The 20,023-nt window shown below is 45.6% G+C and overlaps 1 protein-coding gene and 1 long non-coding RNA gene across 3 annotated transcripts in view; both read right to left on the minus strand.

The window, feature by feature from the left end:
* Positions 1–9,410, minus strand: part of LOC134455771 (uncharacterized) — a 45,405-nt gene extending 35,995 nt beyond the window's left edge. Inside the window, exons 1-2 of the long non-coding RNA XR_010036155.1 lie at positions 9,254–9,410; positions 7,682–7,788 (exon numbers count right to left, since the gene is read on the minus strand). This is a non-coding gene — a long non-coding RNA (uncharacterized LOC134455771). The remainder of the gene's footprint in view (positions 1–7,681; positions 7,789–9,253) is intronic.
* Positions 9,411–10,690: 1,280 nt separating this feature from the next.
* myca (MYC proto-oncogene, bHLH transcription factor a) lies at positions 10,691–19,346 on the minus strand. Of its 2 annotated transcripts, none has more exons than XM_063207057.1 (3): positions 19,189–19,346; positions 12,299–12,953; positions 10,691–11,576 (listed from the first exon to the last, which is right to left on the minus strand). In XM_063207057.1, exons 1-3 carry the CDS (start codon positions 19,204–19,206, stop codon positions 10,960–10,962), a joined length of 1,290 nt encoding a protein of 429 aa, XP_063063127.1. In that variant the 5' UTR covers positions 19,207–19,346; the 3' UTR covers positions 10,691–10,959. The 2 variants fall into 2 exon arrangements, with proteins under 2 accessions (XP_063063127.1, XP_063063128.1); XM_063207058.1 differs by lacking the exon at positions 19,189–19,346 and adding an exon at positions 13,479–13,669.
* Between the last annotated feature and the right edge of the window lie 677 nt (positions 19,347–20,023).

Below are 20,023 nucleotides of genomic sequence, written 5' to 3' on the forward strand. Positions count from 1 at the left end.
CTTCAACAAAAAAGGGGCCTAACAGCTGTCACCTCTCTGCTCCTGTTGTAGTGACTCCTGAGTGAGTCATGCTGGCTGTGAGTGAGGCCTGGAGAGAGAGAGAGAGAGAGAGAGAGAGAGAGAGAGAGAGAGAGAGAGAGAGAGAGAGAGAGAGAGAGAGAGAGAGAGAGAGAGAGAACGACAGAGAGAGAGAGAGAACGACAGAGAGAGAGAGAGAGAAAGAGAGAGAGAGAGAGAGAGAGAGAGAACGAGAGAGAGAAAGAGAGAGACAGAGAGACAGAGAGACAGAGAGACAGAGAGAGAGGGGGTGACACAGCAGGGGCAAAGGGGTCTCTGACCGACCAGCTGTCTTGACACGTGTTTCAAGGCCCATTCACTCTCCTAAACTCAGCTCAGCTTGCCCTGTCCATCGTATCTGTTTCCTATAACTGCTGAAGTGCATTTATAGCCATCTTTGGAACGTCTGTCACCCCCAACCCCCTTTCCTATATCTCCGACACACACACACACACACACACACACACACACACACACACACACACACACACACACACACACACACACACACACACACACACACACACACACACACACACACACACACACACACACACACACACACACACACACACACACACATATCCCCTCCAGTTACACTTATTTAATACTCTGTGACCCACTGAAATATCAACAACAATAAAAAAGCAGATTCTCAGTCTTTGGCTGTGAGTGCTGAGCTCTGAAGCTTTAAAGAGCAGAATTAAGCCAGTGAACATAGCACGCCAATGAAGGGATCAGCGGTGCCAGGCAGCATGCAACGCAGCGCAGCGCAGCGCAACACAACACAACGCAACCACTGCCCTGTGTGCCCACCCGCCCTACACAGCATGCCTCAACGCCCCTCCCGTGCCCCTAGCAACACAGACACAGTCTACTCAGCGTGTTCAGACAACCACACGCCATCCCTCTCCATCACCACTCACAACACAACACAACACAACACAACACAACACAACACAATATCAACCCCCGCCTTGCCTATAGCCCTCCCTCCTCCTCAACCCACAAGTCAAGCCTCTAAAGATTAAAAAAAAATGTTTGATCCCTTTAGACTTTTATTGGGCGTTAGGGGAGGAAGTGTGGGGATTTGATCTGCTTATAGCCCATGCAATGACAGCCCCGAGGGAGTGTTAGAAAAAACACGAGCAAAATCCCCTCCATCTGATGCTAAATACCATGTTTTCATACACCCCTTTCCGTGGTAAATAAGGACAGGAGAGAGAAAAAAAACAAAGCACCACGCAGACTTGACGAATGCACTCACAGCCTGGTAGTTCCAGGAACGGTTTCTGTGTGATTGGTGCCTCTACTTCTTTCAAAGAATCCAATTTAAAATAATGTCTGGAAAGTAAATCAGTTTCCAGGTTACATAAGGGCTTGCTGTTCCAGCACCATTTGTCAAGGAGGGGGGCTGTCAGGATGCATCAGCTGTTTTGCTGCACCCATACCATCCCACTTGCTTTCAGGGGGGAGGCTCTCCTATGAGGCATTTGCTGGCAGTGGACTCTCTTTGCGGCAGCTGCTTGCTAAATCCAGTGACATGGCATGGCATGGCATGAGATGAGATGACATGACACAACACACTGACAGACACGGGCCACCTGATTTACTCATTGACATGGCTGGAGCCATTTAAACAGGCTCTGTTAAAGAGCTCAAGAGAAATAAGCGTTAGGAAGCACTCAAGTCAGATATGCTGTTTTGGGATGGTGTAACACCGTGCTGTCTAAGGGCTCCTACGTAGTGTCCAGCTGACACCATCCTTCACACAAATGTTAAAACAGAGATCACTGGAGTGATCCATGCAATGTGTCCCAATGCTTCAAAACGTTCCATCGTGACCCCAATCTCTGAGGAAGCTTCCATCATTGGACCAAATGGTTACAGGCTTTGACTTCACTATGAAGTCACTATGAACCAACGATTTTCCTGGTTCTTCCCTATATCAGGTCTCTGAACACCTGCAATGCAATGCAATGCAAACCCATCCCAAAAATACCACAGGGCACCAAAGGAACCAGATGCACACCAGGTTGATGAATGATGTTCTGAACATAGGTAGGACGTCGTTTACTTTGCTTTACTCTGTAACCTGTATAGGCCTACCTGAAATCTGGTTCCATGTCATTGGTTCAACAGCTCGTTAGTCAGACATCCGATTAGTCAGATAATTGACCTCTGAGTGCGTATCTGTCTTCCAAAAGGAGACCTATTAGTCCGACATCCTATTAGTCCGACCACACATTAAAACTACGCCCAAACCAAAACAATTTCTTACCCAGCTTGTAGGCATGTTCTGTGAGTATACAATTGTTTTTGCTGCAAAAGGTAAAATAATGCCCAAACCAAAACAATTCCTATTACTAACCGTCAGTAAAAGCATGGTTTTGTGTGCGTATTTTTTGCCTGAAAAGACGTGTCCACATGTAACCTACACCAGTAGCCTAAGCGTTGCGCATATCTGTAATGGGATGTCGGATGAAAGCTCCTGTGTGGCTTACTGTCTGACTTATGTGTGTGGCTGTCGGATGATGAGCCGACCCCGAAAACCACACCGCCAAACTCTCTCAGCTCTCACTGTAGGCCATCTCTTGCTATCCGACAGGTGATCCTCAACTTCCTAATTGATATGAGTCAGGATAATCGGCTGTCACACCTGAAACCAGATCAGTTAAGTTGGGTTATCCCCACTTCCTGGTTTTATCCAACCTCTATCGTCACCACAATTGTAGATGGATATGGCACATGGCACATGGCACATGGCTTGTTGCTACATAGGCGGGATATGGGAAATGTGTCAATAACAAATTTGACTTTAACTGTATTAAATGAAGTGTGTGTGTGTGCAGTGCATGTGTGTGTGTGTGTGTGTGTGTGTGTGTGTGTGTGTGTGTGTGTGTGTGTGTGTGTGTGTGTGTGTGTGTGTGTGTGTGCGCGAGTGTGTGCGAGTGTGTTTGTGTCTGTACCCTGTTATCAAGGAAGGCCAAAGAAGACAGACTAGATAGGCACTTTGCAGAATAGTCCTTAACCTCCTTCAGGATTGATTAACATGTTCTACACTTCAACACTTACTATTTGCTATTACGCCACGTTTGATAAAAGGTCAAGGCAGATAGCAAATGTCCCTGACCCTTAGATAAACTCACAAGGAAGACACTGATTCACCCTGATAGATCATGATCGGCTTGTTCGTCATCGGCTCAATTTCCTCCCTAATACCTTTAACAGGAATCAAATCTCTAAATCTGTAAATAAATGTGCATTATTAAAACAAAAACAATATGACATGTTGTGATTTTTTTCTGGGATTGTAATGCCACTTGTTACAACCTTGACACCTGAAGCAACAAACCCCCTGACCTCTCAAGTATCACTTTCTGATACGGCTCCCTCTCACTTCCTCTTTTCAAAGACAAACTGAGGAGGAGCGTGTTTCTCTCCCACTCACACTGCAAAGCAATGAGCCTTTGGCCCGATTCTGCAATAATTAGGGATGTTTAAAGGGCTCTGTGTGTATGTGTGTGTATGGGTGTGTGTGTGTGTGTGTGTGTGTGTGTGTGTGTGTGTGTGTGTGTGTGTGTGTGTGTGTGTGTGTGTGTGTGTGTGTGTGTGTGTGTGTGTGTGTGTGTGTGTGTGTGTGTGTCTGTTTGGGTGGGGATTGGGATGTATTTGGGGGGGTTGAGGGTTGTTACATAATACCCAGGCTCGACGTGCCTGTGACCGCCCGGCACAGCAGACTGACTGCATTTATCAGGCTAGTATCCTGAGATACTCTTCCCTCCACACCCCTACCCCACTCCACTACTCTCCACTCTACCCCTCCTCTCACGCCGCCCTCTCATTTGGGGCTGAAAAAGCATTAAAACTCCTAACTAATAACAGGCCCTGATACAACAGTGTAAACAGGGAAAGCCTGGAAACTACCCGCCCACCCTATCCACACACCACACACACACACACACACACACGCGCGCGCACACACACAGAGTATACACAGACACACACTCTCTCTAACACACAGCTTAAAGACTGGTGTTTTTGTTTAAATCCTTCCACCACATTCCAGACTTGCTCGGAATTCGAGCCGGGGAGTGCGGGGACCTCGAGTGCACAGCGGAGATAAAATATCTTCCGACTCCCAGTATCCTCGCTCCTTTGAAAGCTTTGTTAAGAGCGGAGCAGAGAAGGACAGAGAGTGAGAGTGCGAGCCAGGCAGCCGATGGGGGGGTGGGGGGTGTTTACAAATGGGTTAGTTGTCCTGGGCCCAGGAAGAAGCCCCCCCCCCAAAATTGGGTGTTCATTACATGTATTGGGTGCAGGGAAGCAGGGATTATGTTGTATTGGTTGGGGTGGGGGGCCTTTCAGATGACTTTGCCCTGGGCCCCCGCCATAGCTGTCAGCGGCCCGGTGCGAAAGAGTTGAAGGCCTGCTGCTGGTGTGACTTGTTGGTGTTGCTGGACATGTTTTATGAGGCCGACTGTGCGTTTGTTGAGTCTCTTTTAAAGGGCCGAGACACAACAAAGTGGCCTTGCCCTTTTTTGGTTAGAACTGAGAGAAAACACACATGCATGTGCACGCACACACACTCGCACATGCACACGCACACACGCACACACGCACACACTATAACTTTGGCCTGCTGGATTTATCCCTTTACTGTGCAAGAAAAGACTTCAACCTTTAAATACCTATAAAATTCACATTACCATTAGACATAAACATAAAAATGGTTTTAAAAAAAGGGGGTGCAGTGAGTCAGTGGGCTAGGGCAGTGTTTCTCAACGAGGGTGCCGTGGCACCCTGGGGTGCCGCACACCCCCCTCAGGGGTGCCGCGGAAACGTGGCTGACGTTATGTGAAATTGACCTAAATGAATAAATAAATTATGTAATATAATACATATTTGTCTTAATGAAAAAATTAATGCTTAGTCAGTGGAATCTTTCATCTACCATTTACACACAATAAAGTAAATTTAGGTCGCCCCAGCATGGCCTACACATAGCCAGTCTGAGATAAAGCTGCAACTTCGAACGTAGGTTGTGTGACGTCTCCTAATGTGTTACTTTTGTAAGCTTGTGTGGGATCGGCTACGGATTGTTGGTTTGGGGTGGCTTGAGATTTTTCATAAATTGAAAGGGTGCCTCGACTAAAAAAAGGTTGACAAACACTGGACTAGGGTACCATACCATTGAGCTAGGGACCCGGGTTCAAGTCTGACCCGAGGTCATTTCCCAATATTTCAGCATCTCTCTCTCTCTCTCTCCCTATTGCCATATCATCTCTCATACTGATCAGTCTGAATAAAGGCCCTGAAGCCGGGAAAAAGCATGCAATAAAAATGGAACAAAATGTTAGGAAATGTTATTGCAACATATTGCTCAATCCGAAACAAGGTCCACCTTTCCGTATTGTGCTGTGATACAGTCCTGCCCTGCACTTTCACTTCCTTTATTAAGGACCTTTGCCGAAAGTAAAATACACACACTTACACATTCAGACTTCAAACAGTCTTTACATCTCTATCGTTACCTAATAGAGTGAGAGATTGGCTGTTGTTATCTGTTCAGCTACTATTTGTTTACTGATATGCCAGTCAATAACAATGGCTGGAACTGAAGGCAAAAGTTGTCCTATTAATTTTGTGTAATTTCACACCTGTATTGTAATATTGTATATAATTACGTAAAAGAACGGGCCATGATATTATAGTCGGCATTTAAAAAAGCAGAACCTTTTGTTTTGCTTCGTTCAGGTTCACTGATCCTCATCCTTCCTTCTAAGTGAGAGGGCAAAAAAAGAAAGTTATTTGCTGAACAGCTGTTCAAGGGAGGAGGAGGTGTGTGCTTGTATGTGAGAAAGACTTTGTGTGTGTGTGTGTGTGTGTGTGTGTGTGTGTGTGTGTGTGTGTGTGTGTGTGTGTGTGTGTGTGTGTGTGTAGCCTTTGACAACACAGCAGCACAAGCTGCAAGGCTCAGATTTCTCTCCCTGTGACCAAAAGGCCTTACGAAAGAGGGGTGGTGGTGGTGTGTGTGTGTGTGTGTGTGTGTGTGTAGGAGCGCCTGGCTGCTGATCCACTGAAAGTTTGACTCTTTAAGTGCTTAAATCAGGGCAGCCTCTTGGCTTTTTCCACAACTCTACTTTCCTAAAGCGCTGCCTGGCTGGCTGGCTCTGCCTCTGCGGCCCCTACGTACAAACCAGCTACATTGTGCAGGAGGGGGGTGGGTATGGGGTAGGGGTAGGGGTAGGGGGGGTGGTACGCTTGGCAGAGCCCACTCCGTCGGTCCGCACAGGGCCAAGGAAAACACAGACGCAGTCTGATGGAAAACGAGGGAACGAGGGAGGGAGCGTGGGGAATGTGAAGAGTGAGAAAAAAATACTTTGGGGGAGTTTGCAGAGGGGAGAAAAAAAGAGAAATAGATGAAGACGGGGAATTCCAAGAGCGAAGGCAGGGAAGGGATGACATCAAAACCAAAGGAGTGAACACAAGAAAAAACATCAAATACTGATACAATAACGTAACAAAAAACTGCAAAAGAGTCTAAAAAAACAAAAACTGAAAGTTGCAGAGGGGGCACACACTGAAAGGAACTTGTGTTCTGTAGTGGGAGAGAAAAGTGAGAGTTGTGGCTACACACACAAACACACAACTTGCTGGTAGGCAGGCGCACATGATGTCAGCAGGATATGGGTAGAACCCTGGAGGTAAAACCAGGGCAGGCCACCAAGGCTGCTGCGAGTGTGTGTGTGTGTGTGTGTGTGTGTGTGTGTGTTTGTGTGTGTGAGTGAGTGAGTGTCTGAGTAAAGAGAGAGCGGCACCACATATGAGCTCTGCCGTGTCTATGCGACTACATCTGCCGCCACTAAGTTTTGCTCAGCATGATTCCCCTGCTCCAATAGCAGGCGGATTACGTAACCTGCGCAGCGCCATCCAAAGAACGAGAAACAGCCGGGCTGTTGTTCACATGTGTCTGTGCATGGACTGTGCATGGACCGTGTGTGTGTGTGTGTGTCTGTGTGTGTGTAGTGTGCACAGTATTTGCTAGTGAGTGTGTATGTGTTTGTACAGTACTGAATGTGTGTGGAGTGGGGGCTGGGTGTGTGTGTGTGTGCGCTTGCGCGCTGTGTCTGTATGTATGTGGTGGTGTGTTAATGTTTGTGTGTGTGACTTGGCGTGGTGGTAGGCTCACAGCTCTGATTTATTCAGGTTTCAGCTGGAGACAGAAAGGCTGCGACGGGGAGAGAGAGAGAGAGAGAGGGAGGGAAAGAGAGGAAGACTGGAAAGCACTGTAGCTAGCTGCTGGATTTCCACACAGCCTCAATGTCCTTTCAGCCGCCTACGCAACAGCCCGCTGGATACACTTCTGTGGCAGACAACTTTTTGACAACTGGTTATTTAAGACGCCGTTTTTTTTCCCCCCTTTTACAAAGATGTATATTTTGAACCATTGGACCATTTGAACCATTTCTGAAGGCAGGCGCAAGTAGTACGGTAGCTCACAAAGTCCATCACGGCCATATGAACGCTTAGAATGGATTCAAGAAAACCACTACCTACCTAGCATTTAAGTGTATTTACCCCAAAAATGCACGTAGGCTACTAGAACACTTCTCAGCCTAACCTGCTCTCTCTGGACTGCGTGGACCGCTGTGCTGACGACTTGAAGAGCTGATACTGACAGCCGTGGAGCAATAGGCTGTTGTGGCTGCTGCCTCAGTCACCAGCACCCTGAAATAGGACAGGACAGCATGTCACCCATCTAAACCTTGGGGGTTAAGGGGGCGCAGGACAGGACAGCATGTAGCCCATCTAAACCTTGGGGGTTAAGGGGGCGCAGGACAGGACAGCATGTAGCCCATCTAAACCTTGGGGGTTAAGGGGGCGCAGGAGGGCGAAGGACTTCACCTTGAACACGCAGACATCCCTGCGCGCGCACACTCTCTCTCTCACACACACACACACGCACACGCACACACAGGGTTATGCCATCGACAGTCCCTAGACCCCCCCCCCCAACCCTACTCGATTCATGAGGACTTACCAAAGCATAATTCAGTGTTTTAGGCAGTCATCATACATTATTGCAGAACACAGTTCCATAATAATACGGCTATCATGTGCTGAGATCTGTCGATGAGCGAATTAATGCACAGAGATAAGAGGCTACTGCTTATGACACCAGACAGACAAGTGACTGTTCACAAATAGAAGCTACACAAACATGTGGCCGGCGTTATCAAGTCCATTTATTTCAAAAGCCTTACAGATATGCATTAAATTGTCAAAATGCCTTAACACCAGTATGTCGACATGTCTTTCGTACTACAAGAGAATGCAGAAAAGGTATGACAAACAGACTATGGCTCCACACTTTATATATTGCATTTATCAACATGCTGTAGCCAGAGTTGCACTAATGGGTATAGCAGGTAAATATCACACTTTTATAGAATTATTGCACCTTTATGACAAGTGCACATGACTGTGGTTTTATCAGAGGTTACAGGCTGTTTGAGGCTCAGGGAACACATGTTCAAGTGTGCACAATATGGCTGATGCTCTTTGTTTAGACCTGTTTTGTAACACAACTTATTACATGGAGATACCTAAAAAATACACAGCATTTTGTCAAATAAATTCAGGATTTGAAACAGAAAATGAAATGCAATGAGAATACTCTGCCAATAAATTCACCTTCTACAAATCATTCACATTAAAATGCAAAAAAAATAATTACAAAGAGTTTGCCTGACAAATGTCATAAATTACAAGGTAGTCATGAAAAATATGTTAATTTAAACAAATGCATGCCCAAGTTCAAAACCTCTTGAACAGCAATACAACTTGTCTGATGCATAAAGGCATAAGTCAATACAAATACTGGATGCTTTGTTCCATATCACACACGTGGATAATCTACAGGTAGCCTACATCAAGATGTCATCTCACCAATAGCCTGTCTGTTAGCTTAGCTGCTAAACAAATGGTTTCTTAATGCATTCTGCCATTGTTATTCAAAAGCAACACCAACAAAGGCAAACGATGAGCAAAGTACTATGAACCCGTTTGGCAGCAATAATCAATTTATTCCGCCTAATGGTAAATGGGAGTTTTTTCCCATGAGCAAGTGTGTCTATCAAAAACACATGCATAAGAAAGGCATAAAGGACAGGGAAATACAGACGGTCCTTACCCATGTTCCTTTGTCATGCGTGATGGTAAAGTATATTCCTTTTTTGAGGGTTAAGTTATTGCTGTATTCTTGCACTTCATATAGCCGCTAAATCTCGACCCCCTTTCCATGTGCTCAGAGCACGCGCTCGGCGGAACGTTCTGCATACAGTCAGATACAGTGTGTGACGTCACGGATTTGTAGCGCGTCGCTTCCACTGCGATGGTGCTGGTCTAGACAAAACAGAGCCGCAGAAATGGATGAAGCGGGCGAGTGCGTCGAGAAATAAAATGGAAAACCAAGACTATGTGTACGGATGTCTGGTCGTAGAACATATACAGCTACACACATCGGCTACATTGGTTGAGGAGAGGGTTTTTTTTGCCGAATGCGCTCTTCCTTTGATGGAATGAGCGTCATGTGGAAGGGGAGTTATCTGCGTCTGCAGTGATTTGCCGTCGCCCTACCATAGGCAACACATCGGGCTCGTATTTATCTTCTGTCTGTGCGTGCATAGTGCACTAGCGATTTCGTGTGATGTCTGGATAGTGGTAAATTCGAGACAGGCGTCGTCTCAGACACACTACCTACCAATCTATTGCACCACATGGCTGGGGAGGTAGGTGTGGGCTGTGGAGGGTGTGGCTGACAGATGCAGCCTCCTGCGCTTGAAATGATAATTTATTTGACTTTAATCAGACTATGATATTCCACGGGGTGGAATGGGGGTATAAGGCAAGTAATACACGACAGGCGCTGGGGAATAAATATACACTAGATGTCAAGATGCCTTCATCACATCTTGCAAGGATGTCACAACAGAGATTTGCCTGGAATGCAAAATAGGCTACCCCCCCTCCTCTCATCCTTAGAGAGAGGCTACAAAAATGAAGTATTAGGGATGCTGCTTATCATATGAGTTCTTTATGCAGCTCTGGAGACCCAGGCACACCAACACTGCTAATTAACTTATTTTTAAAAAAGTATTTACTTGCTTTCAGCCCAGGATCATCTGAGCATGTGCCTGCACGTATGCAGATTGAACTCTATGTGGCCTCATGAACTCATGGCTAAGGGCCAATGCTTACTGTACACTCACTGGGCGTATGCCACTGCTCATTTGTTTGCATTCATTTCCTCCATGTAGTCCTGTTATGCAAGATGTAGGGCTATCGTAATGTAATATGTGAGAGAAATGTAAATCCCTCTTATAAAGCCCATGAAAGAATACTACTGGTTACAATGAATCCACTGTAATTTCACTGAATGAGACAAGGAGACTGGCAACAGGAGTTAAGTTGAAAGAAATGTATTTGATTTCCGGAACATGTAAATAACAGTGAAACAAAAGTTTTAAACACACACAATCAAGACCAAAAAAAAATACATTTCTTATGAAATATTAAATTCGTTATATACAAAAACATAGAAAACAGTTTTATTTATTTTAAGGACCACACCAATGGTGGCCTTATTTTTATATTTTATTAATAAAAATAAATGACTTAAATACAAATTATTAAATTTTGCCACTTCTTTAAAACTTTGAGGCAGTTGAACATGGAAAAAATCAGACAAATTACAAAAAAAATTGCATTTGCATGCAACATCACAACTATACAGAGCAACAGTCTTAAACCTGCGTAAAAAAAGCTGAACATCTTTTTTTTCTCTTTAAGTGTCTTTTTCGGCGTTTCTCAATAGTCCCTCAGGTCATCAAGACCATTTCATATGTGAGAGTTCCGTAGGTGTTCAAGCCTAAGTCTGAGCTGTTCCCCTTTCCTCTTGAGCTGCTCCTTCGTGGAGAGCAGCCGCTGCTCGTCTGTCTGCATGCTGAAGATGCACTCTGTGGCCTTCTTGAGGATCACCACCTTGGCCGCCTTCTCGTTGTTGGCCACCTCTGGGATCTCGTCCCGCAGGGCGAAAAAGCTCATCTTGAGTTCATTACGTCGCTGGCGTTCCAGCACGTTGTGAGTCCTGCGCTTGTCGTTATCCTCAGAGTCTGATGTCCGTGGACTCGTGCACTTGCGGCTGCCGCCCGCTTGCCTTCCTGACCTGCCGCCGTTGCTGCTGCCGTTGCCGGCGCCGACCGTCTCCAGACGCAGACGCTTGACGGCGGGCTGCTCGTGGCGCGTTGAGGGTGGCGCGGCGTAGTTGTGTTGGTGGGTGGAGACGTGGCAGCGCTTGAGCACCAGAGGGCTGTGCTGCCGCAGGTTCGAGGAGGGCTCAGAGTCGCTCCGCCTCACCGCCTGTCGCCGCTCCACCGTCACCACGTCGATCTCCTCCTCATCTTCCTCCTCCTCGTCTTCCTCATCATCATCATCCTCCTCATCGTCATCATCCTCTGTAAACACATAAATGGAAGAAGAAACATCAGTTAATATGTCAACAAATCACGTGCAACAACATGAAAAAGCAAAACTAAACTGGAGCAGGAACTGGAAGAGTTAAAACTGCTTTCCTCTTTACACTTCTGTGTAGGGTGGGAGGGGTGGTTGGATGGAGAGGGGAGAAGGAAAAAAAAAATCTCTGCATTCCAGTCCCCGCCCCCTTTTCCTCCTCAGCTGATGTTTGAACACTGCAGTGTTACAGTCTAGCCTACAGTTCATGCCTGTCTAGAGGCTGGAACATAGCAGTGGCTGGCTTGGCTGGGCTCGGGGATGGGGAGGGAGCCGACGGGGGCGGGGGGAGCTTCTGCTTATGCAACTACCACCACTCGCAGGCTACGGATCATCTAGTAGTGCAAATTTTCACGCTTTACACCCTTGACATCAAGGGCACCCGTGACTGATATTACCCCAGTTTCTCAATGGAGAGATTATGTTGCAAATGCGCACACACACACACACACACACACACACACACACACACACACACACACACACACACACACACACACACACACACACCCGTTTGAAAGCCCCGCCAGCCAGACACAGTCAATTTCAGACAGCCGATAGATGAGAACAGTGCCATGTACATTCGTTTAAAAACAAAAATGGTAATGGTCCAGATAAATGTGTATGAATATATTACGTATAAAAACAGTTTAAAAACCAAACATACCTGAATCACTACCGCTGCTGCTGCCACTGTTGGGAGGAGTGTCCATTGACAGGATTGTCAACTGTGTCACCTTGCTGGGCTTAGGATTTTCTGCCAGTGGGTAAGGGAAGACCACCGAAGGATCAATGCATTCCGAAGCAGAGGTGTTGAGGTCTTGCAAATAGTTCGCATTCAATCTACTAATGCTGCTGTCTGAACTGTCGCTGGCGGAAGGTTCTCTCCTGGCAGCCTGGAGCGATGCAAGTCTTTCGGAGACCACTTTCTCCAACTTGGCAGCAGCAGAAAAACTGCTCCACATACAGTCCTGGAGAATGATGGACTTGGAGATGTCTGCGTCACAGATAAAACTCTGGTTTACTACGTCGTCGCCGAGAAACTCGGATACCATCTCTAGCTGGTCTGCCGTCGAAGGGTAGTGGTCTCCTGACGGGTACAGGCTGGAGAGCGAGGGTCGTCGGCTTGGTGATAGAGGAGGAGTGGGCAGCAGTTCGAATTTCTTCCAAATGTCCTCACTGGGAGCTGGCGGTTGAAGTTGTCCCTGCTGCTGGTGATAAAAGTCCTCGTCGTTTTCGAAATAGAAGTAGGGCTGAACCATGTCGTACTCGTAGTCGTAGTTTTTACTCGGTAAACTTGAATTTAGCGGCATGGTGGCGACCTAGGACATAAAAAAAACAAAACATTACATTGACGTCTACTATCTGCAACACCCATTTGCATCTCTTTCGAGTTGTAGTGGAGTTTCCTATAACCCAAGCAATGTAATTAGGGGTCGCCAAGACAATCGGGGTCGGGGTCGACAGTAGAAATAAGCAGCTCATCAACCAATTTCAGTTTTACGTATTAGTTGCAATATCCATGCAAATGCTGTACACATAACTATTTGCATTTACACAACATTGTGATGTGCAACCCTGTCAGCAGCTGACAGCACAAGAAGGCGTACAGCCACAACAGCCGGTTTGTTGCTAAAGGGCATTTAAACGAAGCATGTTGAAGGAAAATGCATGCATTTGGCCAAATGCAAAAACGATTGTCCATAAATGCATAACCACAAGTCATATGACCTTGGACATTCCACTAGGATATTTAACATCAAGCATAAAAACGGCATAGTTATTTCAACTGAAATTCCTTACGTACATAATATTAGACGCCAACCTAACAAACCAAAAAATCTTACCGTGTATTCAACGGAGGGAATTGTGGAAAAAATGTTCGGTATGCCTTAAGAAAACCTCAATCCTTCCAAAAAGACACAATTAGAGAGTAATATCCAGAGAGAAATATTCCTGCCAGCATATGTGGCAATAAAATCTCTGCGACTTCTTCGACGCGTACTGGAGCTGAGTGTACTGAATGTTCACCTCTCACGCCTGCTACTCGCAATGAAGTACTCGCCGCTGTCATTAGGCACATGAATAAGTCCGGGTTGTGTATTACTCCGCCCTTTCCCGCCAAAGCGCTGGTTGTAAGCAATGTTGTAAGTGTGGCGGACTATTTCCTAGCGGATGCACATTTGGAGTACGCCCAAGACTAATTCCAGGAGGAGGGACCAGAGAATTTTACTCACGACACGGCATGTAGTTCTAGGTAAATGCGGGGTGCCACTCGATGGGCATGATGTTACTGCGTGAACAGAGTAAACCGGCATTCAAAACCCACCCTCCCCAGTAGTAGTAGTAGTGCCCATTGAAATGCAGAAGCTGTCTCAACAGCTTACAGCATGCGGCAATACAATTTACGTTTACAGTTGTATTGGATGGGACCACCCAAATAACCACCATGTATCAATACACATTATAGGAATATGCATGCGCTAAATATTAGAGGTTGAATCCAGTAATGCAAAAACTACTTTCTGAACAAATAAGCTATTTTCCATGTATATGCAAATTAATGTTGACTCCAATGATCTGGCTGAAGAAGCACATGCTTTCTATGGAGATATTTAGGAGTGATGATAAAATGTTATGGATACACTTTATCCAAAATCAGTAAATACACCACATGCAACTCTTATGTGTAACACCAACACACTGCACTGCTTGCAGGACTTGTTGAGGGCACAACCGTGGGAACACCTAAGGTGCCTGCGATTGTTACATTCGCATTCTCTTTCCAATGCAGGACTTGCTGTAGATGTTGCATGTTCTCATGTTAACCCCTTTGAGTTTGGGGCAGCAGTGGAGATGAAGGGTGTGGTGACCGGATGACAGGTACTTGAATGAATGGTAAGGGTTGAAGTACCGTTGAACTAAAGCAAAACGCTTTAGTGCATCATTTATCAAACATCTACATGCCGACGGGGTACTCAATTATGTGAAAACGATGCCTAACAGTTCGATTATGCAGATCAACAAGCGTGCTGCGTGAAGCAAACACCACAAGTTCCATAATGTTGTTATTACGAGTAATTGCACGTGAGTGGATGCATAGAACAGAGACCTAGCAGGAGGAGTATGCAAACTGATATTGCCGTGTCCATACATGGTCAACTGAACCAACATGCTCATCAATGAAAACTGATCTGTTATGGGGGGGAATGCAAAGCGCAATTGATTTTTACAGCACAGACTAAAATGCATCAATTTCCCAATGAATAATGTTAACCTCAGTCAGTCGCTGTGTTCAATCACTCATTCAGTTGAAATCTACCGCCAATGAATGACATAGCCACCACCTGTTAAATAGTGTACTCTAGCGTTGAACATCTATTATGCCCCCAGCAGTTAGCAGTCACCAAGCATTTCAAATTCATGAGGCAAACAGACTGAAAGAGAGGGGAGAGAAAAAGTAGGCTCATTGCGCCATCTAGCGTTTCGCCGACAGCCCCGTTCTCTGACCTTGATTATGTTTCAGGTTATTTTGAGGTCAGTATGCGAAGAATAAATGACAACATTCCAAGATGAAAACATCAAATGATTGTTTTCTAGCCGTCTCACTAAACAACACCAATATGTTTGAAAATAAACCAAACATTCATTTCAGAACAAAGAAGCAGAAAGCATATAAAATGGGTGTGGCTGGTAAAAAAAAAAAAAAGTAATTTAATTGGGCCTTTCCCAAAAGAGGACATTTGAATTGCTTAACACAGTCGACACATATAGGCCTATACTTACATATACTTTACATTTATGTCTTGTTTATTCTGTCCCCTCATTCCTGTCTAGCTAGTTTAAAACATGGGGGGAAAAAGTACACGGATATGGAGGACCTTGTACTTGTGTCTGAAAATGAAAGGGTGCTGGTTGAAACTTATAGTCTGCTGACTGGTTGGGACCATGAAATGTTATCTACTCTGAATGGTTGGGACTGATTGACAAGTGGGTGCAATAGAGACTGCCACGTGACGTCATTGCCCCAACAATAATTTTAGGTCTGTTTTTTCTTATTTAAATCGAGGATTGGCGGACCAAGACCACGCTCTAACAAGCGCAAGAATTTGATTTGCCAAAGATTGGAGCAAAAGGCGTTTCTGACACATTTAAACGCGTCTTGCCCCAATTTGTCACGGGTCTTGGTAACCTCTATAGGTCCACCCCTGTAGAAATCTGAAGGTTCTTTTGGAGAACCCTCAACTGGTCCGTGTGGGAACGTTAACGTTCCCTTAGGAGCTTTAAAGTAGAAGAACCTCCAACTTTTAAGTGGTTTTATTTTGCCACTGTGGAGGTACCCCTAAAGTAGTGTTTCTCAACGGGGGCAGTACAGCCCCCCTGAGGGCGTTGGGGAGCCCTAGGGGGGCGTTGAGAAGGATACAGCTGAAAGGGGGTGGTCCTTAGATGCCATTGGGGGGCATTAGTCCATTTCATTTTTTAATACTAATGGGGGGGGCATGGTCAGGCTTATGATGAGGTCAAGGGGGCATTATGAGGCTTGTGATGAGGCCAAGGGGGCATTTGTTCAAAAAAGGTTGAGAACCACTGCCCTAAAGGTTCCCTCAGGAACCATTTAGAAAACATTGGGATTCTGCCCTCTGGTCTCAGTGCTGAGCCAGCTCTGCAGTTCCCCGCCTTCAGCCAGCACAGAGTGACTTTTGGGGAGGCTTTCTCCCATTCAAAATCCCAATTGCAAATGACAGAATGACGCTTTTCAAGATTTTGAATAAAAACTTCACTTGTCAATGAGGTCAAGCCTCGGGTCAAAAGACCAGAGACCACAGGCAAGGACAGCAGGACTCCGTCACAGGCTACATGGACTGCAATTTATTCTAGTCACCCCCATCCTTTCGGAATCTGGCCTTGTGATACGAGGCTCAATAGCATCAATGATATAAATTTGTATTCAATATCTTGCGAAAACATATTTTTTTTACCTGTATGCCTTGATTTGAGATAGGACAGTGAAGATGGTGAGAGGATATTATTGGGAGAACTGGAGGATCGGGAAATGACCTCAGTCTGGAATCAAACCAGGGTGGCCCACGTACTGTACAGTGCCATAAAAAAACACAATTCAATTATCATGTACAATTGCGATGTTGAATGGGTGAAAACTCCCCAAAGGCATCCCTTCGCTGCATGATGGCATGGCAACTTTTGTCCATGCAGGCGGGCCGACACAGAGGCAAGAGGCCAGGGCCACATGCAAGGACAGGAGGACCTTGTATCCATGATCTGCCAGGACTACATATGGATATTACTGTTGATTTTGCATTGCAATTTACAAAGCAACATTCCTGCATGCCTGCACTACATTACATTACACTTGGCTGACACTTGTATCCAAAGCGACTTACACTTATTTTAGGTTGAGGGTATTGGTTACAGGCCCTGGAGCAATGTGGGGTTAGGTGCCTTGCTCAAGGGCACTTTGGCTATGGACAAAGGTGCTGGTAAGGGTGGGATTTGAACCTGCAACCCTCGATATACAGGTCAGCGCTCCAACCACTGAGCCATGGCTGCCCTTTAGGCCTACAGTACAATGTATACAATTTACTCCAATGTTATGAAACATTGACTACATTACATTCTCCACTAGATTACACTTTTATCCAAAGTAGTAGAAGTACAGGGTGTTGGTTACAGCCCCTGGAGCAATGATGCAGGATTCAAACCTGTAGCCTCCCTATTCCAAGAACAACTCCGTAAATCTAAGGCCACAAGTGCAAATGCTCCTTTAGGACTTTCAGGCCGACCAGAATGGAGCCGGTGCCTGCACCAGTTACGTTCGGCACTAAAGTGCTTATCTGCGACCCGCCAGTGTTCATACTTAGCCTGGCGACGCCATCCATGTATTCCGCCCAAAGATTTTGGCTCCGCACATCGTCTGGCAAAAGCCTCGAGCTCGGTTCTCGCGGTGTTTAGCCAATCATCAAACAGTTGAGAGTGGTGACGTAGAACTCACCCGCGAGCTCTGTTATTGATTGGTTAAGTTAACTATATTCACACTTTCGTTTTATTTGTATGCTTTTGCGACGCTATAACGTAACAGGCATGCTGATAAAGCACAATATGGGTTTCAATTTGAGTTTGGAGCTCCAATCAATTTAAATGATAGAGTAAGATCAGACCATCTCCCACCGTCCACGGAGACGGATTCCTCATGGCTTTTGCCAGACTGATTGACGGAGTCAACAGTTGGCTTTTCGCCCAGGCTAGTTCATACAGGAAGTTCATACCGTGCTTTGAACTTGTTCTGCACGTGACTGTGTTACCCAGATGAACCTGCTGATGGCCACGGTTCGCAGAGAAAAACTTAGTATTTTGCAGTTCGCGCTGCGAACCAACTTTCCGGGTCGCGAACGCTGAAATCTGTGGCGTGAACATGACGGCCGGTTCGCGATTAGGTGCGGGAACGTGGCACCGGCACGGTTCTCAGTCTGCCTGAATACGCTACTTGAGTACTAAAGGAAGCTGAGCACAAACATACAAGGAGTGCGTTTTAATATGCGACCTTGCCTCCTCCTCTTGCCTCCTCCACTTGCTTCTCGTCATGATGACATCACTGACAACAGCATTATATTTCAATATCTTGCAAAAGCTCGATTGTAGAGTCTTTTACTCATTTGCAATTGGGATGGTGAATGAAAAACAGTCCCTCAAAAGTTGTTGTGGCTAGGCTGACAGCTGGGAAACTTTATCGTTTTCTCCACGGAGGAGGGGCCAGGAGGCGGGACGAGGAGACAAGCGCAAGTGGAGGAGGCAAGGTCGCATATTAATACGCACTCAAGGATCTGGAGAGCCAGGTTAGCTCTGAGCTGATGATGACACGAAAATCTAATTGGGCCATAGGTCTGAGGCAATGACTGGACAAGCGACATTTAGGTTGACACACAGATTACTGAACTGGGTGCGAGTTGCCTTGTTTTGGTCTCTATATGCAGTGCACTATGAGGGGAACAAGTGAACATTAGACACCCTGTATTGCTGAAGAACAAGTTGAATGGGACAGAATATGTCACACATGTGAGATACAGTAGTGGTTTCCTGTCATCTCATGTCAAATAAAGGCATTTTAAGGTTCACATTGCAGGCCTACAATTAAAAAAATTCTGAACAGAATGAGGGATTGTCTATTTAGTGTTGACCCTGCCTCAATTGTGTGATTATTTTTTGTTTTGAGAATTGGTTCTTACATCATCACCTAAATAAATATGTGAATATAGCCTATAGATAAAATACATACATCACAAATTAAACATTGGAAAGCTAATTGTCAGAATTACGTAAGTGTTCTTCTTATCTCTGAGCGATTACCCTCTTTTGCAGAACCAGAATCAAGCAAATGCAGCACATTTTGAGAAGCGACACAATGAATAGAAGTCAAAGGATTAAATAGAAATAGAATAAGTAGTGCCTCATCTACAAGAGCCAACGGCTGATAATATAGTTATTCCCACAGTGAGCATTAAAGTGAGGTGATGAGGTAAAGTGAAATGGTGAGTTGTTTACCTTTCTTAAGTTCACCATTGGCACAGGTCTATACTGAATAATTCAGAAAGACTTTGATGAATGTGAATCATGCAAGGAAAACATCTCCCGGCGCCCTTAGTTTTGTCTGATAACCTGGAAAAGCAGTGCAAACACTCCAAGAGCAAAACACCACCACTTCACTGACTGGTGTTAATCACCTTCACCTGCTTCATTAAGGGAACTTGTAATGCAGGTTCATTGGCTAAGAGGGTTGATGGGTGGAGCAACATACCTCAGTTCATCCAAAGAGAATACATATCCCAAGATCCATCATAATGAGCCACTTCTGGCGTGCATTCCAATATGCGACCTTGCGTCCTCCTCTTGGGCTTGTGGCCTCACGTTTAGCTGATGCCCCGCCTCCGTGGAGAAAACAATTAAGTTTCCCCACCGTCAGCCTAGCCAAAACAATTTTTCGGGGACTATTCTTCATTTACCATCCTATTTGAAAAGGAGAAAATGACTTTATTGTTGAGATTTTGCGAGATATTGAAATATAATGCTGTTGTCAGTGATGTCATTACGACATATTACTTCCTGGTACGAGGCCACAAGCACAAGTGGAGGACGCAAGGTTGCATATTGGAAAGCAACCCTGGAATTATTATGGGGTACCGCCCCACCATTGATGGCATGAACCAATAAGCTCTTTTGTGACGAAGCAGTAAGATTTTTGCTAGGCAGTGGGCATGCACACTTTGCCAGTTTGATGCATTCTGGTTAGAATGTTCTAACCACAATGCATCAAACTGGCAAAGTGCGCATGCCCACTGCCAAGCAAAAATCTTACTGCGTCGACACGAACGACCCCATT

Source organism: Engraulis encrasicolus, chromosome 9, assembly GCF_034702125.1.
Source record: "Engraulis encrasicolus isolate BLACKSEA-1 chromosome 9, IST_EnEncr_1.0, whole genome shotgun sequence".
Taxonomy (NCBI): domain Eukaryota; kingdom Metazoa; phylum Chordata; class Actinopteri; order Clupeiformes; family Engraulidae; genus Engraulis; species Engraulis encrasicolus.